Source organism: Eschrichtius robustus, chromosome 10 (assembly GCF_028021215.1).
Source record: "Eschrichtius robustus isolate mEscRob2 chromosome 10, mEscRob2.pri, whole genome shotgun sequence".
Taxonomy (NCBI): domain Eukaryota; kingdom Metazoa; phylum Chordata; class Mammalia; order Artiodactyla; family Eschrichtiidae; genus Eschrichtius; species Eschrichtius robustus.
In genome coordinates this window covers 109,203,796-109,223,931 of record NC_090833.1, presented here as the reverse complement: position 1 = coordinate 109,223,931, position 20,136 = coordinate 109,203,796, and the positions used below count along the sequence as shown (strand labels likewise).

Below are 20,136 nucleotides of genomic sequence, written 5' to 3'. Positions count from 1 at the left end.
ACGTCCGAAACTTTTGTTGTTGTTCCATCAGCTGGTGTTTGTTGAGAGCCTGCCGTGGAGCCTGTGGAGCGTATAAGGGAAAGTGGTTGTAATCTACATGGGAAGATGAAATGAACAGAATCACCTGGCAGGTAGTATCAAACCCTAGATAGTCCAGGTGGAGCACGGGCTGCAAGTGGGGGAGGAGCTGGGAGAAGCGAGGTCAGTGGGTGCCGGAAACGTGCTGGTGCCAGGGACTTGGGCTGGGAATTAGATGATTGATAGGATTTGGTTAGACACAAGAGAAGGGTTCAGGAAATATTTGAATCCTGATTTTTCAATCTTCTGTATTCTATAGGTTCTCTTCTATTTTTGTTGTTGTTTTGTGTTGTTTTGTTGTTTTGGCCACGCCTGGGGCATGTGGGACCTTAGTTCTCCAACCAGGGATCGAACCCGTGCCCCCTTGCAGTGGAAGTGCAGAGTTTTAGCCACCGGACCTCCAGGGAAGTCCGCTCTTCTATTTTCACTTAGAAATTCTGAGTTTATCTGTTGCCGTTATTTGAGGGTCCTAGTAGCCCAGGTGGCAGTTAATTAGGGGGAAAGGGAGAATGGTATTCTTTTTCTTCTTCTCTAAAGTATAAAAAGTGTCTGCCTGTGATGTATGAGGTTCTGTGGTTAGTAGCAAAGATGACATTTTACAGGCCTGGAGGTTGTTGTTGCACCAGTTATTTCAATCTCCGTTTCGTATGCCCTTTGAAAGTAGAGTTCGAGAGTCTGAAAAAGGAAGGAAAACATATCTGCTGGAAGAATGAAATTAGCTCCTCGTCCTCCTCCACAAAAGGGAAGAAATAGGCCTGAGCTACTTTCCAAATAGGAACGATCTTAACAGTGCGAGAGAATTTAGATAGTGCCAAGAGGAAGGGAAAAACATCAGGCCCAATTTTGAAAGCTGACAGAGGGTGTAGTGTAGGAGTGAGAGAGACATTCACGTCTGTTCACTGCTGTCTCTTCTTCTCTCCCCAGAACTCCCTCCTCCGCCAAACATTCTCACATTAGTTGTCCCTTCCTCACTCATTCAAATATACAAATGACTGATGCTCAGAAAAACACCTCTTCACCAGTTTAGAAATACACTCACATTGTACCGATACATCCATAAGGATATTCATTTGTCACGATCACATTCATTTAGTCCGGCAAACATGAGTCCCTGTAATATGCCCTGTACAGCACTCTGCACTGGAGAAGGTGACTAAGACATGGTTTCTATCCTAAATAGTGTATAACGACAAACCTATACGGATAAACACTGAGCTGTAAGCCCAGAGGCGCACATATGCAAGTTTCTAATCCTACAAACATATAAGTCACGTACACCCCCCTGATATGTGAACTCATGGAAATATAAAAACAGAGTCGCTCACTCATAAATTTCACAGGTTCTTATACTATTGATGCTGAAATATTTGGGGGAGGCTCTCCATTTTCCTGTTTTTCCTTTGTCAGTTTTTTCATCTCCTTTCAAATTCCAAAAATGATTTCACTTCACAATTCCATTCTTATTTCTTTCTTTTTTTGGCCATGCCGAGTGCCTTGTGGGATCTTAGTCCCCAACCAGGGATTGAACCCGTGCCCCCTGCAGTGGAAGCGTGAAGTTCCAACCACTGCAGTGCCAGGGAATTCCCAGCTTTTCTTATTTCTTGCCTTTAAAAAATTATTTCTTCTTTAAGATGAATTATTTCACATGGAGAAACTGAGAAAAAAGAAACTTTGCCCAAGTTAAAAATAAGTAAAGGTATTTCCCCAGTGGTCCAGTGGCTAAGAGTCCTCACTCCCAATGCAAGGCACCCGGGTTCAATCCCTGGTCAGGGAACTAGATCCCGCATGTGGCAACTAAAAAAAGATCCTGCATGCCGCAACTAAAAAAAAAAAAAGAAAAGGTCCTGCGTGCAGCAACGAAGATCCCGTATGCCATAACTAAGACCTGGTACAGCCAAATAAATAAATAAAATAAATATTAAAAAAAATAAGTATGTCATTTACAGACAGTTCTGTGTGTACTCTGATGCTTTTGCAAATATGTTTCTATAAAAGGTTTTCATCTTTAAGAAATTCATGGAAAAGACTCTGACAAGTACAGGTTTCTGGTAACTGACTGTACTGCTGAACTGAATGAATAAGCATTTTCAGAACTCTAATGAAAAACTGATGAACTCATAAAAGTGCTAACAAAAGATCAAGATAAAAAAAAAAATTAATTACATGGGACTGAGTGAACTGATGAGGATGAGTATAATTTTTGTGACTTTCTGTCTGAATTAAAAAAAAAAAAATCCAACAAGGACTCAGAGGCAAAGAATATACAAATCAATTTTCACTGCAAAGTAAAGGAGCTGTTACAGTGGAGGATTACTGGACTGAATGTCAATATTATGACATAGTATGAGTGTGTTTCATGTTTGGTAATTGCAATCATTGTTGCTTTTGTTGTGGTCATCCATGTACAATGCTTGGTGTCAGTCTATTTATCTCTTGTAAAAATAAAATACAGTGTGTGTGTGTGAAAAAAAAAATAATAAAATAAGTAAAGTACCTTTTCAGGTACAAAATCTGTTTTATACTCAGTAGATATAATGAAAAGCCTGTCAATATTTATTGATACTTTAATGATGTCTTTTTTGTAATGGGTATGTTGAACCGTGAAATATGAAATCATTCCATTCTTTTTTTTATTTATTGTAGGTATTTGAAGAAAGAAGAGCTCTGCTTGGAAAATGGGTAACTATTTAAAGTATACTTACTTCTCAGTCAGAAAGGGAAAGACAAATACCATATGATATCACTTATATGTGGAATCTAAAGTATGGCACAAATGAATCTACCTACAAAACAGAAACAGACTCAGAGACATAGAGAACAGACTTGTGGTTGCCAAGGGGGAGGGGGGAGGGAGAGGGATCGACTGAGAGTTTGGGGTTGGTAGATGCAAACTATTACATTTAGAATGGATAAACCACAAGGTCCTACTGTATAGCACAAGGAACTATATCCAATCTCCTGGGATAAACCATAATGGAAAAGAATATAAAAAAAAGAATACAGGTATATATATATATGTATAACTGAGTCACTTTACTGCACAGCAGAGATTGGTACAACATTGTAAATCAACTATACTTCAATAAAAAAATAATTTAAAATAATTAAAAAGTGGGACTTCCAGTGGTTAAGACTCCACGCTTCCACTCCAGGGGGTGTGGGTTCAACCCCTGGTCGGGGAACTAAGATCTTGCATGTTGGGTGACACTGCCCCCGCCCCAAAAAAAACAAAGTATACTTACTTCTATATTGTGTTATGTTATCATGGAGCCCAAAGAATTCAGTTTGGACATAAGGTAATGAGCAATTGCTCATTCCCTCAGAAGTTTGACTGGTACTTTCTGTATGTATCAGTTAGGGTTCAGTCAGAAAAAAAGAAATCATGCCAGTTATTTTAACAGACATAATTTAATAAATAGAACTGGTTTAAAAAATACTAGAAGACAGAAAAGACAAAAAGGGAACACTGAGGTACCGTGGAGCTAGAGATGCAGGAAGTAGCTACCACCAGCTTCACTGATACATCAGGAGCCCAGAGAAAGGACTCTGGAGCTGGGACCATCCCTGTAGGGGACGTCTACAGAATAAAATAGAGGATATCATGGCCAGCTGATTCTCTTTTTTTCTTTATTTTTTATTTATTTATGGCTGTGTTGGGTCTTCGTTTCTGTGCGAGGGCTTTCTCTAGTTGTGGCAAGCGGGGGCCACTCTTCATCGCGGTGCGCGGGCCTCTCACTATCGCGGCCTCTCTTGTTGCGGAGCACAGGCTCCAGACGCGCAGGCTCAGTAGTTGTGGCTCATGGGCCCAGTTGCTCCGTGGCATGTGGGATCTTCCCAGACCAGGGCTCGAACCCGTGTCCCCTGCATTGGCAGGCAGATTCTCAACCACTGCGCCACCAGGGAAGCCCCCAGCTGATTCTGATATATCTGAGGAAGCATGATGGTTCTGGGAGTGTGGAAAAAACAGGATTCAGGAATCAACTGCTACTGCCAGGGTGAAGACCTAAGGTGATAACTGCCAGGAATAGCAAGGAAACAGAAAGGAGTGAGGTTCTTCTCCCTCAGTTTCCCTCTAGTGACCCCTCCCCATTGGCAGTATTTAACAGGGAGCCCGCCGTCAAAGGAGAAATTTGGTTTGCGGAGCCCTAGCCTTCCATAGTCACAGAATATGGGGTGGGTTTGGATCTGAGAGATGATAGCTTAGAAACCAGCGCAGCTTATCCACTTAACTCCTTAGTATCCATATACACCCCTCTACACATACTTAAACTTCCAAAGGAAAACTGTAACAACGTTATGCTTTTACCTAACAAGATATGACTATCCTCAGCACAAAGACTTTCACACTCTTCCTCAAAGGAAACACGGTCTCAGTGACTATTGTCCCTCATGATCAAAGTACCTGTCTCTGAGCAATGCGTACGACTCCTCAAATTCCTCTTCAGTCTCACCTGATAGTCTCTTCACCCAAGAGAACTGAAAACACGGCTATGCAAAAACTTGCGCTTTTAGGTGAATAGTCTTTTGTACCTTTTGAAGTTTTAACCATGTGAATGTTTTTAATCATGTGAATGTATTACCTATTCAAAACAGTACTAAAATTTTATAAAATAAATTCACTAAAGGGACTTCCCTGGTGGTGCAGTGGTTAGGACTCCGTGCTTCTAATGCAGGGGATGTGGGTTCGATCCCTGGTCAGGGAACTAATATTCCACATGCCGTGCGGTGTGGGCCAAAAAAATATATATATATGTATATTCTAAAATAAATTCACTAAAAATTAATTTAAAAATACTGCAATCTAGCTAAGTTTTTCTCATATTCTATTTATGTTTTTAAACTAACTTTGCATCTGTTACCAGAAACTTAAAAAAGACATTTATTTAGAATGACTATATTTGCACTGTCATTCCACTTACTATTAGTGGAAATCCCTAAGTTAATATAACCAGGGCTAATGTTCAGCCAGTGCTCAGTGGTATGGCTGACCAGCTACGGTCTGTTTTGATTGGTTGGTAGCATTGCCAGTTGTTAAGTATTTTCAATATCACCCTGGATGAAGTTCAAGGTCTTCAAACTTTTTAAAAGGTCCTGTTTATTCTTTTCTTTTACCATAACTAATAGAAATATATATTTGCAAAGATCGCTAATTATCTATCTACTGCAATTGGCAGTAGGCATGGTTCTTTCATACTCCTTGTTATACATTCCTTGATGCTATCAGACATTTAATAAATATTTTCTAAATGATACTCCCTGGTTTTTCTCTTTTGCCTAACAACAAACTTATTCCTTAAATTCACTAGATCACATAGTAATCTTTATACTTCCATGAAAGCCACATCAATTAAGTTTCAAGGGGATATTTCCAATTTACTTTTTTTTTTTTTTTTTTTGCCTTACCCTGTGGCATGCGGGATCTTAGGTCCATGACCAGGGATCAAACCCATGCCCCCTGCAATGGAAGTGCAGAGTCTTAACCTCTAGACTGCCAGGGAAGTCCCTCCAATTTACTTTTATTCAATTTTCTCTCTCCATTTTAGTTTTTAAGTTTTTTGTTTGTGTACTTTACAAACAACATAAGAGATTGATAACGTAAGAAATGCATTTTCCAAAAAAAGAAAGGAGAAATAAGGATGTTGATTTAAACATAACATTACTTGGGATATTCATTGCAGGGACTAAGTATTGGTTTTAAAGCTCAATCTAGTATTAGAAATAAAGTCATTTTTTAAAACAATCTGGATAGTAAGAGGCAAGATGTAATATGAGACCTATTCAATGATAAACAATTCAAAAGTATTTTATATTTAGCCATAGAATGTCATTTTTGTTCATACATTTGCACATGGCAAATGTCTGATGTTCTGTACAGTTACAAACAAAATGATTAAGAGAAACTGAAAAAAAGCTCTTCAGCTTTGCTGTTCCATGCTATTACTTAATCCATTTTCTCTTAAATCTTCTCTGCCCTTCAATCCCTGTTAGAAAAGGCAACTACTTCCCAATGGACAGAAAACACCAGCAGAAGTATTTTAGTTGAAAAGATAGTGTTTCAGACTTTTTCTCAGCTTCTGCTATGTTGTTAGAAATAATTGTAATGTTATAAAGAATTTGATTAAAGTAGATGGCATCACTTTTAACTTGCTGGAAACAACCATAATCAGAGTTAAAATTCAAAAGAGAAACAGGAAAATATTTTGCAAGTTGCTTGATGAAGATTAATATCTGATGAATGGATAAAGAAGATGTGGTGCATAGATACAATGGAATACTACTCAGCCATAAGAAAGAATGAAATAATGCCACTTGCAGCAACTTGGATGCAACTAGAGATCATCATACTAAGTGAAGTAAGCCAGAAAGAGAAAGACAAATACCATATGATACCACTTATATGCAGAATCTAAAATATGGCACAAATGAAACTATCTACAAAACAGAAACAGACTCATAGACATAGAGAGCAGACTTGTGGTTGCCAAGGGGGGAGGGGGCAGGGAGAGGGATGGACTAGGAGTTTGGGATTGGTAGATGCAAACTATTACACTTAGAATGGATAAACCACAAGGTCCTAATGTATAGCACAGGGAACGATATTCAGTATCCTGTGATAAACCATAATGGAAAAGAATATAAAAAAAGAATGTATATATGTCTATAACTGAGTCACTTTGCTGTACAGCAGAGACTGGCACAATATTGTAAATCAACTATACATCAATAAAAAAATTGAAAAAAGATTAATAGCTGAGATATATAAAGTTACTACAAATCAATAAGAAAAATACAACTACCCCTACAGAATAATGGGCCAATAGAAGAATGAGAAATACACAAAAATATATGTGGCCAATAAACATGGAAACTATATTCTTTTTACTAAAATTAGAGAAATGCAAATTAAAATAATGAGATTCCCAACCCCTCTCTTGGTCTATGGGGCAAAAATTGAAGAGATAAATAATATCCAGTGTAAGTAAGCATTCAGTGGGGAGTAGTAGGATATGCTTAAGACACAATTAGAGGGAATATAAAATAATAAAGACTTTTAAAAGACAATTTGACAGGATCTATTAAAATTTTAAATGCAGAATCTTTGAACCTATAATTCCACTTCTGTTTATCTGGACTAGAGAAATATTCACATGGGACATGAAAAAATGTGCACAAGAATATTGCAGTGTGTGTAGGCACGTGTATGTTTGTGTGTGTGTGTGTGTGTGTGTGTGTGTGTGTTGGAAACAACCTAAATGGTATCAGTAGTATATTGAATAAATAGATCATGGCATATGTGTACTTCTATGAATGACTGGAGAAAATATCATGCTCTGAAGTTCATTGCATATCTGGATGTTTATGGCTATATTTTGTTTGTTTTTAAAACTGTTGTGTAGTATTCCATGGGGTGGGTATACTCTAATTTATTTAACTGCTTCCCTATTTTTTTTAAATAAATTTATTTATTTAATTATTTATTTTTGGCTGCTTTGGGTCTTCGTTGCTGTGCGTGGGCTTTCTCTAGCTGTGGCGAGCGGGGGCTACTCTTTGTTGCGGTGCACAGGCTTCTCATCGCGGTGGCTTCTCGTTGTGGAGCACGGGCTCTAGGCGCGCAGGCCTCAGTAGTTGTGGCATGCAGTCTCAGTAGCTATGGCTCACGGGCTCTAGAGTGCAGGCTCAGTAGTTGTGGTGCATGAGCTTAGTTGCTCCGCAGCATGTGGGATCTTCCTGGACCAGGGCTCAAACCCATATCCCCTGCATTGGCAGGCAGATTCTTAACCACTGCGCCACCAGAGAAGCCCCTATATTTTTTTTTAAATTTTATTGACGTATAGTTGATTTACAATGTTGTATTAATCTGCTGTACAGCAAAGTGATTCAGTTATACATATGTATATATTCTTTTCCATTATGGTTTATCACAGGGTATTGAATATGGTCCCCTGTGCTATACAATAGGACCTTGTTGTTTCAACTGCTTCCCTATTGATGGCTGTATGTATATGTAAATGCATAGAAACGCATGAACATCAAACTGTAAACAGTGGTTATTACTGGGGAATGGAGTGAGATTTGATGGGAAGGAATAAAGAGGATTTTCATGTTTAATTCTACAAGTACCTATTTGAAACTTTTAAAACAATAATGTATTCATGCTTTTATTGTGAAATTAAGTGTTTGATAATAAGATTCAGAAACTCAAGCAGATTAAGATAATATAACCAGTAAGCAAAAAATAACAAGCCTCTGTCTTCATCTTGCCCCTCACTCCCCGGGAACTTTCCTTGCTATTTGGTGTAAGATGAGTGGCACTGACGCTCTAGCAACTGTCCTCACTTCCTGAAAATGCAGCAAGAATCGTTGTAACAACTACTCTGAAAATAGGACTTTCACAATTCTATTGTCAAGAAAGCCCTATAAAAAGGCATTAAAAATTATAAAATATAATATGATATGATATAAGATAGTATAGCATAATATAATATAGCATAGTGTCATATAATATATAATGTTAAAAAGGAACTATTTAAAAAAGGATTATTTGCTTTTTGGATTATTCCTAGCACTTTTAAATTCCAAAGGGATTTTCCCCAACTGTTAAGCATTCTTCTGAGTCTTCTACCCACCTTCAATTGGTAGGAGTTCAAGGAATGCAAATTAGTTTTCTTTTAGCCTAAATAAACACAATTAGAAAGGAAAAATCCCTCGAGGCAAAGAACACCAATCAAAGCCAAATATAAATTATCTTTGTTTTAATCAGGGAAATAAATGAGGAACCAATGTAATGATCTTTTTAATCCCTAGAGGAAAATGTTTTAATGTTTTCTTTTATAGATTTCTTCAGCATTTTATAATCCTAATGTTCTTTTATATTCATTCTAAATCACTTGTTCTTCAATCTGAGCTCATTCTCTTTTTGTGGGCGTCCATGAAAGTAATTGAGCTAACCTCAGTGATTTGAAATGTACTTCCCGTCCTTGTCAATGTACAAACGTGGTAATTTTATGCTTTGTAATTTAATTGTTTGCATATCTATTCTTTTTACATTGATTTACCCCACATACTTATTATTTTTAACATCACTATGATATTTTATAATATTAACTGCCATGACTACGAATCATGCACCGTATTAGGAATTTTATACATATTTTATTTAATCCTCTGACAATCCTGCAATTTAGGTATAATTATTCTTAATGTGTAAATGAAGAAATTAAGAGGTTGTTAGTGAGACTCAAATGGCCTCACTCCCAAATCCACCATCCATCTGTAATGCCATACTTTCTCTTATCATGCTGATATATTAGTTTGCTGAGCTGATCCACTCTTGTTAGGCATTTGAGGTTATTTCTGATTTCTTGCAGTGCTAATAATATCCCATAAAAATTATTTTGTAAGCATAATCATCCTGGGTGCCCACGTAGCTCAGTTTCTACAGAGCCACATAGCACTGCCCAAAAGTAATTTAAAAAATGATTACCAATATTCATTTGGTCTCTCAAAGAAAAATCACAGGGGATCCAATTCAAAACTCATAACAATACTTCCCACATCGCCTTCCTTCATTCCCCAGTTCTCTCACACTCTATAACTGCTGCAGAGGCAATTACAGTCTGAACCCCCCAAACTCCCTACAAGCCCAAGCCCTGCAGCTCTTCTATCTCCATATGCCTCCCCGTTCGCTCTTTATTTTATAGATCAAAGCAGCTTCTTGGGCCTGATCCTTCCCCTGGCCCTGGCCATTCTGGTCCGACTTCTCTATATTCATTCTAATAATCCAACCCCAAAGGAAAGAAGTCTCATTTTGTGGGAGTTGGAAATATGGACTGTGCAGAAACAAACATAGAAGAAATCTGGGAACACTCACACGTGAATACATTTTATTCACTTATTTGTAAGTTAAGGTTTTTTGGGGTTTTTTTTTTTCATTTTAGGATTCTCCATCCCCCCAACCCCACCCCCTGCGCATGAATTATAGTCTCCAAAGTGAGATTCATGGGTCACTGAATAGATCTGTAACAGTGAATAGTTTTAATCAAGAAGTATTCCTACTAATTAAAAAGATACATCCTATGATTATAACAAAGTTGACTTGTCATAAGGCTTATAAAAAATACATTTTTACTTTATATGCCTTTTTAGGTGGTCAATGTATTTTATGATTACAACTAAGGTTTATTATAAAATTCTGATTACTTTATAATAACTAATAAACCTCTATATGTTAAATGCAATAGTATACAAAATACAAGTAGCCCCAAACTTCCCTGTTTTCTCTTCTCTAATGGCCTAAAGAAGAAAAGAGATTTAGAGTCTGGTAATGGCCCCTTCAGCTGCTAGGTGTTCCCCTAAGAGGCTTTCTTTTGGTTTTGGCCAGCCCTCAATTTCTTATCTCTGATCAGTCACTGGTCTTGGGACTGGTTTGGGGTTATCTCTGAGGAAAACTGTGAAGTAACCAAAGCTTTTGTTTGGCATGCCCCAGATGACTTTGGCATCTACTTCCTATCTCTGGTACTTTTTTCCCAGGTCCCCCTATCAACTTTTCCTTTGCAATCATATCAATCATTTACATATTAGTAGAACTTTAACCCTGTATATTCCCCTTCTCAGGGATATTTGCTTGCTATACCTTATCTCCGATTGTGAACACAAAGGTTTGTTTCTCGTCCTGGCGTTTTAATCTCTAACGAGTTAATAGAGAAACTGTTGGGGGAGTGAGGCTGCCCAAGTGTCTTCTCTTGAGGTTGTACAGACGGTCCCGACTTAGGGTGATTCAACTTAGTGAATTTTCGGCTTTATGATGGTGCAAAAATGATAGACATTAGGCAGAAACCATATTTAAAATTGTAAATTTTGGGGTTTTTTTTTCAGGCTAGCTGTGTGCAGTAGGATATTCTCTTATGATGCTGGGCAACCAGCAAGCCACAGTTCCCAGTCAGCCACGTGATCACGAGGATACATAATGAATACACTCACAACCTTCTGCACCCAGACAACCATTCTGTTTTTCACGTTCAGTCTAGTATTCAATAAATTACATGAGATAGTCAACACTTTATTATAAAGTAGGCTTTGTGTTAGATGATTTTGCCCAACTGTAGGCTCATGGAAGTGTTCTGAGCACGTTTAAGGTAGGCTGGGCTAAGCTAGGATGTTTGGTAGGTTAGGTGTATTAAATGCATTTTCGACTTATGATATTTTCAGCTTATGATGGGTGTATCAGGAAGTAACTCCATCAGAAGTTGAGGAAGATCTGTATTTTATAAGTATATATATTCTCAGTTTATGAATATGGCCAGCTCTCAACTTACTGTTTTTATGTAACTCCAAGTTTTGAGGTCAAGTGCACTTCTGTGTCCACACCCCAGTCTTGCACGGTCTCACCCACGCAAACATGAGAAAGGACAGATAAGTGGTAAAACGTGGAATTTACTAGTTAGGGAAAGAAATACATGCTATTCATTAGGACTAAATTCCTAAACTCACTTTCTATGCCATTCTTATCTCTTCTTTTTACAATGCATCTCTGGTGTCAGACTAAACCTGGAGCTTTTTTTTGTTTTCTTTTCCTTTTTTTTTCCCCCAGTTTGACAAATGGACAGACTCTCAAAGGAGAAGAATCCTGACAGGGCTGTTAGAACGCTGCTCCCTGTCACAGCAAAAGTTCTGCTGTCGAAAGCTTCAGGAAAAAATTCCAGCAGAAGCTCTGGATTTTACTACCAAGCTTCCAAGGGTGTTATCTTTATATATCTTTTCTTTCCTGGATCCCCGAAGCCTTTGTCGTTGTGCACAGGTAAAGACAAAGAAGCACTGTATGGCATCTTGTAAAGACAGCCTAGAAAACGCTGAAACTTGAGGTAAAAAACAGCACGTACACAAAACTAAGAAGTAGATGAGATGCTTAGTATGACTAGTCTGTACAGTTTGAATTAACCCTCATCTCCTTTGTGTCTGACTCTGCATTTAGTGCTCAAGAGCGGGAAAAAGTGTAAGACACTACTAAGTGTCCACAAAATAGTATTAACTAGCTGGGGAAACAAATACACATATATGTAATGGTTCATCAGCAGAATAGTCTTATATTGCACAGCACAGAACTACAGTAAAATCCTAAACTGTAGAGTGCAGGCCATTCATAAATAGAAAAGCTTAAAATAAGGTGCTAATGCAATAATTACAAAAGAATGTGAGACTAAAAGTCTTCAGAGTGGGCAGATGTGCTCACAGGGGTGAGGTTGGGAAAGGATCTGACCATTATTTTCTTACGAGTAATTCCATGGTGTATTAAAGTATATTATTTAAGATATAAAACTGATAGTCATTTTGTTGATTCTTTTCATAGTCTAGTAAGACCAGAAATTACCTGTTACTTTGCATTCACATACGTGTAACATGGTAACTTTAGTTTTTAAGATATAGGAAATGAATGCAGTAAGATATATGAATTATTCAATGAATGGTGTTGAGACAATTGGGCAGCTATCTGGAAAAAAATTCTAGAAGGATAAAAGATTGATATGAAATTAAAGGAAACCATTAAAGTACTCAAAGGAGGAAATTCCCTGGCGGTCCAGTGATTAGGACTCTGCACTTTCACTGCTGAGGGCCCGGGTTCCATCCCTGGTCGGGGAACTAAGATCCTGCAAGCCAAAAATGTACTCAAAGGAAACATAGGGGAGGAGGCCTTTGTGAGTATTCTATAATATTCAGGGCCTCAAAAGAAAATATATAACTTAAAATCTTTATTTATTTTATATATTTTGTATATATATTATATATGTTTTATAAATAAGAATAAAGAAAACAGATTTTAAGTTGTGACTATAAAAATTAAAATTTTCTCCATGGAAAAGAACACTGTAAATAAATCCAAACAGTAAACAAGAGGGAATTCCCTGGCGGTCCAGTGATTAGGACACTGCACTTTCACTGCCGAGGGCCCGGGTTCCATCCCTGGTCGGGGAACTAAGATCCTGCAAGCCAAAAATGTACTCAAAGGAAACATAGGGGAGGAGGCCTTTGTGAGTATTCTATAATATTCAGGGCCTCAAAAGAAAATATATAACTTAACATCTTTATTTATTTTATATATTTTGTATATATATTATATATGTTTTATAAATAAGAATAAAGAAAACAGATTTTAAGTTGTGACTATAAAAATTAAAATTTTCTCCATGGAAAAGAACACTATAAATAAATCCAAACAGTAAACAAGAGGGAATTCCCTGGCGGTCCAGTGGTTAGGACTCTGCGCTTTCACTGCCGAGGGCCCAGGGTTCAGTTCCTGGTCAGGGTTCAGTTGCTGCAAGCTGTATGGTACTGCCAAAAAAAACAAAAAAAAAAGTACACAGGGAGAAAAACATATGGCCAGCAAAGAGCTAATTTCCTTATTTTTTAAAGAACTACTATAAATCTACATTAAGAAAAAAACAAAACAAAACCCAGCAGAAAAATGAGCAAAGGAAGAGAACAAGTAGTTTACAGAAAGAAAAGCAGATATTTCTAAAATATGTAAAATGCTTAGCCTCATTATCATACCATCTTTCATGACTCAGATGGATTGAGTCATTTTTTTAATGATACTATTTTATATTGGTGGAGGTGTGGGCAAAAAAGCACTTTCATATACTGTTGGTAGATAAATTGATGCAACCATGACGGAGAACAATTTGTAGTGTTCAATTTTTACATAAAGATTCCCTTTGCCCCAGCAGTTCCACTTCTTGGAATTTGTCTGATGGGTATACTTCAACACATGCAAAAATTATGTCTGTGTAAGAATATTGCAGCATAGTTTGTAGTAGCAAAATGTTGGAAACAATGGAAGTGTCTGCTAATAGGGGACCGGTTGCAACCATCTCCACAATATATCATCAGTGAAAAAAGCAGAGGTGCAGAGTTATCTTACCATTTTGGAAAGAAAAAAAAGAGTATATCCATATCTGTTAATATTCTAGAATGACACACAAGAAGCTGGTAACAATGGTTACATCCAGGGAGGGAAATGAGTGGCTAGATGACAGGGATGAGAGAGAATTCTTTTTTACCGTGTGCCCCTTGGTATCTTTGAATTTAGTATTAATGTACACATATTACTTATTCCAAAAATGAAACAATTTTTTAAAAAAGCATAGCGGGACTTCCCTGGTGGTACAGTGGTTAAGACTCCGTGCTCCCAAAGCAGGGGCCCCAGTTTCGATCCCCGGTCAGGCAACTAGATCCCACATGCATGCCACAACTAAGGAGCCCACCTGCCACAACTAAGGAGCCCACCTGCCGCAACTAAGACCTGGCACAACCAAATAAGAAAATAAATAAATAAATATTAAAAAAAGGAAAAGAAAAAAAAAAGCATAGCATTTTTAAAAAATAAATTTATTTATTTATTTACGTATTTTTGGCTGTGTTGGGTCTTCGTTGCTGCGCTCAGGCTTTCTCTAGTTGCAGCGAGCGGGGGCTACTCTTCGTTGCGGTGCGCGGGCTTCTCATTGCAGTGGCTTCTGTTTGTTGCAGAGCACTGGCTCTAGGCATGTGGACTTCAGTAGTTGTGGCTGGCAGGCTCTAGAGCGCAGGCTCAGTAGTTGTGGCACACAGGCTTTGTTGCTCCGCAGCATGTGGGATCTTCCCGGACCAGGGCTTGAACCCGTGTCCCTTGCATTTGCAGGCAGATTCTTAACCACTGCGCCACCAGGGAAGTCGCCAACATAGCATTTTAAATGCCCAATAATAGGAGAGTATCATACAGTCATATGATGAATTACTGTGCAGCCATTAGAAAACATGTTTTGGAAGAACAGAGATGCTTATTATGTGTAAAATGAAGAAAGCATGATCTTAAATTGTATACAGAGTTTCCCAGTTTTGTTTCGTATATGCCTAGAAAACAGATGGCAAGGAAAAGAACTCTACCAAGTTGTTAATAATGGTCATCTCTGATTGATGGGGTTATGGGTATTGTTTTTCTTCAAGCTTCTCAGAATTTTCCAAATGTTTCACAATGAGAATGTTATCATTCCAGGGAGATGTTATTTTAAATAACTAATCCTCTCATCTATGTGCACCATATGTCAGTCTTGCAAGATTTCAGCATCGTATTTTATTCCCAGAACTGACTGTGAAGCAGTTGTTCTTCAGCTAGATTTAAAGTAAACAGTAAAGTCATTGCACCAAAATGAGCTTTGAGCTGTTTAAAAATATGGTGGGGGATGCTTTATAGTTTTTTGTTTTGTTTACTTTTTTTTTTTTTTTTGGCTGCATTGGGTCTTCATTGCTGCGTGCGGGCTTTCTCTAGTTGCAGCGAGCGGGGGCTACTCTTCGTTGCGGTGCGCGGGCTTCTCATTGCGGCGGCTTCTCTTGTTGCGGAGCAGAGGCTCTAGGCGCGCGGGCTTCAGTAGTTGTGGCACGTGGGCTCAGTAGTTGTGGCGCATGGGCTTAGTTGCTCCTGGCATGTGGGATCTTTCTGGACCAGGGATCAAACCCGTGTCCCCTGCATTGGCAGACAGATTCTTAGCCAATGTGCCACGAGGGAAGTCCCTGTCTTATAGTTTTGAAAGCTCTTACCTACCCTTCTCCTCATTCCTGTTTAGTTTAAAAAACAAAAAACAACGAAAAGAAAACTTTATTTACCCCGGTGGGGGGACCCCCAACTTAAATACCCAGGTCTAAACCAGATCTAAGTTTCCTGTTTTCAGAGGAAAAGAGTGAGAATTGAGCAACTTTTCTCCCCATCCCCTCCTTCCCAAACCTCACCTCTCGATTGAATTGAGTTAACTAACCATACGGAGATTAAGGTCTGTGTAGTTTCATGTCTGGTTGAACAAAGTAGATGTGATTTGTTTCTGCCCGCAGGGCTCTATCAGATCCTCTAAGCTTTTTCCTCCTTCCAGCTCCTGAACCTGTCATTGCTTCTAATTGTGCCCTCTCCGGCATGCCTCTCTCCTGCACGTCTCATCTTCAGCACGTAAAACAATCCTAGACATGATAGGACGGAAGAGGGGAGGAAGAGAGGGATAGATAAATGGATGGATGGGTAGCAAGTTCCATTATGGAGTGTTCTGCTTATTTTGGGGGCACTCAAACATTATTCATTATTTAGTTAATCTTGAAAAAGAAACCAGTTTTCCAAGGATGAAATTTGAGTTTGAAGGTTAGCTGTCATCTTTGCAACTCTTGATAAGAGACATAGAATGCCTAGTCTCAACTTTATATATGGACTCGACTCTAGTTTCTAACAAGACTTACTCAAAACCTGGAGTAAATTATTGTAAGTACTACTACACATAGTAGGGTCACCTCCACTATTTGCTGGATGTGTAGGATTGACATGAAAGCTATGGAAATGGAATGTATAGAACAAATACTTAATGCTCTATTGAATCTTAAAGGCTATTTAGGACATTCCAATATAGTATTAGCAATGGTGTTCCCTTTATAAAATTTATATTTAGTTAAATCATAAGAATGAAGGGAAAAAAGGAAGCATATCATGAAAAGAATAAGCAATGTGCCAACTGGAGTTTCTGTAACTTTCATATAACTTTCATATGGAGACCTTCAGGAGCCTTTAGGAAGTTCCAAAGTCTATCTGAGCCTCAGTTTCCTCATTTGCAATATGAGAATAATAATTATACTTCCCTCCTTAGGTTGCTATGAGAATGGTTAATAGGTGCTCAATAAACATTAGTTGACTCTGATTCTAAGTCTGAATTAACATTAAAAAAATCCTTCTGCCTGGCTAGGCAGCACTTCAGGCAGGAGGTAACTAAGCTGTGATTTGGAGGAAAGGGACAGCTCAAAACCTAGAGAAAGTGAGCATGTAAACTGAATAGTTTTTTGTTTTTTAAAATTTTTGTTGTTTTTCCAGGTGAGCTGGCATTGGAAGAACTTAACTGAACTGGATCAGCTCTGGATGCTCAAATGTTTACGGTTTAACTGGTACATCAATTTCTCTCCAACTCCCTTTGAGCAGGGTATATGGAAGAAACACTATATTCAAATGGTGAAAGAACTCCATGTTACCAAGCCCAAGGTAAATTCGGGGAAAGAAGCAACAAAATTACAAACATCCACTATGTAGGAATTCTAGAACTAAGACTAAATGATCAATCTGGAAGTTGGGGAAGGCAGTTGACTCAAAGGAAATATACTATTGATGTGACTTTAAAATTCTCCTTTTCTGAGAACTTGATGGCGCCTTTCAAGGTATCCATGTGAGTTGAGAACTGTCACCTGACACTGCCAAACCACAGTTCCACCCAGGTGAGGACTGGGAGCTTCTCACTCTGTTCAGATTCCTGGATTTCTGTGTCTCTGATGCCTATACCACAGAGTTCTGACACTGGGATTCTGGGGGAGTGTGCAGTCCTTAGTACCTGTGGGTCATCACACTTTACGTAACTGATTCAAAGTTTCTGTGATTCTACCAGACGAGCTGTAGTTTATTTTTGTATCATTTATAAAGAAGGTTTTGCAATAAATTAGTAATTAGGGAAGGGCACAATGGGCACGTTAAAGTTCTTTTTACCCTAGAAACTAGCAATGTAAAGCATTTACATATAATCATAAAAAGGAAATAATGTGAGCATAATATTTTCTAGGGGTTTTGCATGCATTATAACCGATGTTTATGTTCATTCTTTTAGTCACAGTTAATTAGGTAACTTATGGGAAATTTTTATGAGCTTTTTCTTTATGGCATGACCTAATATATACTTACAGAGTTATGCATTGTTTTGTACAGTAGATGAGTTCCTGAAAAATTATGTGTGAATTAAAATTTTTGAATGATTTTAAAAACCACAGGGGTTTTCTGTAAAAAAGCTGCCGTGAATCCTTTTCAAATTGAAGAATCCGTTTGAAATATGAATAGTCGGCTCCTGAACTGACTATTTAGCGTGCTCATTTAGGTTTCGTTTTATTGTTTGCTCGAAGAAGAATCCATCTACATTTAATATAGTAATAAACTATGCGTAATTAATATTGTTATAATTGCAATGATAAAACTAGTCTTTCTGAGTTCAATAATTGGTGTTCTCCCTGAGGATTTCTTTAAAAAAGAAATTTTTAAACTGAACTGGTAGACAAGTTATTTTAAAAATTACAATAACTATGACTTTTTTTATCAAAACACTTTTTTTTTTTTTAATTATTTATTTTTAGTTTTGGCTGCGTTGGGTCTTCGTTGCTGCGCGCGGGCTTTTTCTAGTTGCCGCGAGCGGGGGCTGCTCTTCGTTGCCGTGCGCGGACTTCTCATTGCGGTGGCTTCTCTTGTTGCGGAGCACGGGCTCTAGGCACGCAGGCTCAGTAGTTGTGGCTCGCGGACTCCAGAGCGCAGGCTCAGTAGTTGTGGCACACAGGCTTAGTTGTTCTGCGGCCTGTGGGATCTTCCTGGACCAGGGCTCAAACCCGTATGCGCTGCAGTGGCAGGTGGATTCTTAACCACTGCGCCACCAGGGAAGTCCCCATGAGGCTTTTCTTGACTCTCGTTCTCAATTGTAGGCAGGAAATGGCATTCAATGGCTGAAGCATAGGCTGGTCTGAGGCAGAGGAGAGAAAAGTGATTAACCAACTTGTAGAATGAAAAAAGGTTTTGAGTATTATATATAATACTGACTTTAATGCTTCGTCTTCAGCAATAACTCTTTCTCCACAAAATATTTATGCATAACTATATTTTAAAATAATGAATAGTTCTGATGCAAGAAAATTGCCACATCTTTGCTTAGTATTAAATTTCTGTAGGTAGTACTTTTTAATGTACCAATTTTAATACCAGTTCTACATAAACTCTTTCAGAAAATAGAGGAAGAGGGAGCACTGCCTAACTCATACCGTTTACACCAAAACTAGGTAAAGACTTTACAAGAAAACAAAACAAAACCACAGACCAATACCCCTCATGAACACAGACATAAAAATCCTTTAAAAATATTGGCAAATTAAATCCAGTAATATATTAAAAAAAAATAATAAATGATGACCAAGTGGGATGTATCCAAGGAGAATAAAGTTGGCATAATATTCAAAAATCAATCCATGTAATTCACAGAATAAAAGAGAAAAGATGTATGATCATTTCAATATATGCAAACAAAAGCATTCAAAATTTTTTCAACATTCACGATTTTTAAAATTCTCAAAAAGACTTTGGGTAAAGGGAACAAGATTTTTGTTTACTTAACAGAAAAGTCATCAGTTTTCTTTATTACCTATTCTGTTAATGGGTCAAATATTGTGTACTTTTCAGAATTAATGATGCTTATTTATATATAGTTACTAGCATGCACGCCTAAATTTTCTCCCCTGAAATTGCTTTTTATTATCATGTGTTATTTATTCCCAGTGGTGTTAAACAAGACCTCTTCCAGCAAAAACAGATTTCATTCAATATGAACTCAGAGAAATGAAATGAATGTCCATTTTATTTACTTTATTTTATTTTATTTTTTTGTCTGCGCTGTGTGGCTTGGGATTTTAGTTGCCTGACCAGGAATCGAACCCGAGCCCTAGGCAGTGAAAGCGCAGAGTCCTAACCACTGGACCACCAAGGAATTCCCTGAATGTCCATTTAAAATGAGATCTGCACAAAATATTGAATACTAAACCAGTAATGAGCTATCAGTTATATAAATGTAAAATGTCTTCTTACTCTATTAATTACAATCACTCACTAAATGAGTAAATATTTATTAAATACTGTTATGTGCTAGGTGCTAAGAGTACAGTGGTCTTAACCCCGCTTTCTGGAAGCCTAGTCTAGTGGCCCAGGACACAGACAAGCAAATAATTACAACATTGAATACTAAGTGCTATCTGGTAATAGAAATATATACAAAGAACAGTTGAAACAAGGATAAGAAATTAACTGATTCTGCTTGGAGGGACTGGGGAATTTTTTAATTTTCACAAACAAGTCGAGCAAACCAATTTACTGAGCAAAGCTTCCCTAATCTCTTAAAGAACAAAAATTAAACCTTTAATGGCTTCTCAGCATACCACTACCACTTCCCTTAGGCTACAACCACATAAAAACCTTATGAATTTTATACACAA

The 20,136-nt window shown here is 37.8% G+C and overlaps 1 protein-coding gene across 3 annotated transcripts in view; it reads left to right on the top strand.

The window, feature by feature from the left end:
* The window catches only part of FBXO16 (F-box protein 16), a 56,834-nt gene that overhangs the window by 11,165 nt on the left and 25,533 nt on the right, over window positions 1-20,136 (top strand). For all 3 annotated transcript variants that reach the window (XM_068552507.1, XM_068552508.1, XM_068552509.1), the window contains exons 3-5: window positions 2,722-2,757; window positions 11,669-11,875; window positions 16,949-17,113. In XM_068552507.1, coding sequence (XP_068408608.1) covers window positions 2,722-2,757; window positions 11,669-11,875; window positions 16,949-17,113 — 408 coding nt within the window. The remainder of the gene's footprint in view (window positions 1-2,721; window positions 2,758-11,668; window positions 11,876-16,948; window positions 17,114-20,136) is intronic.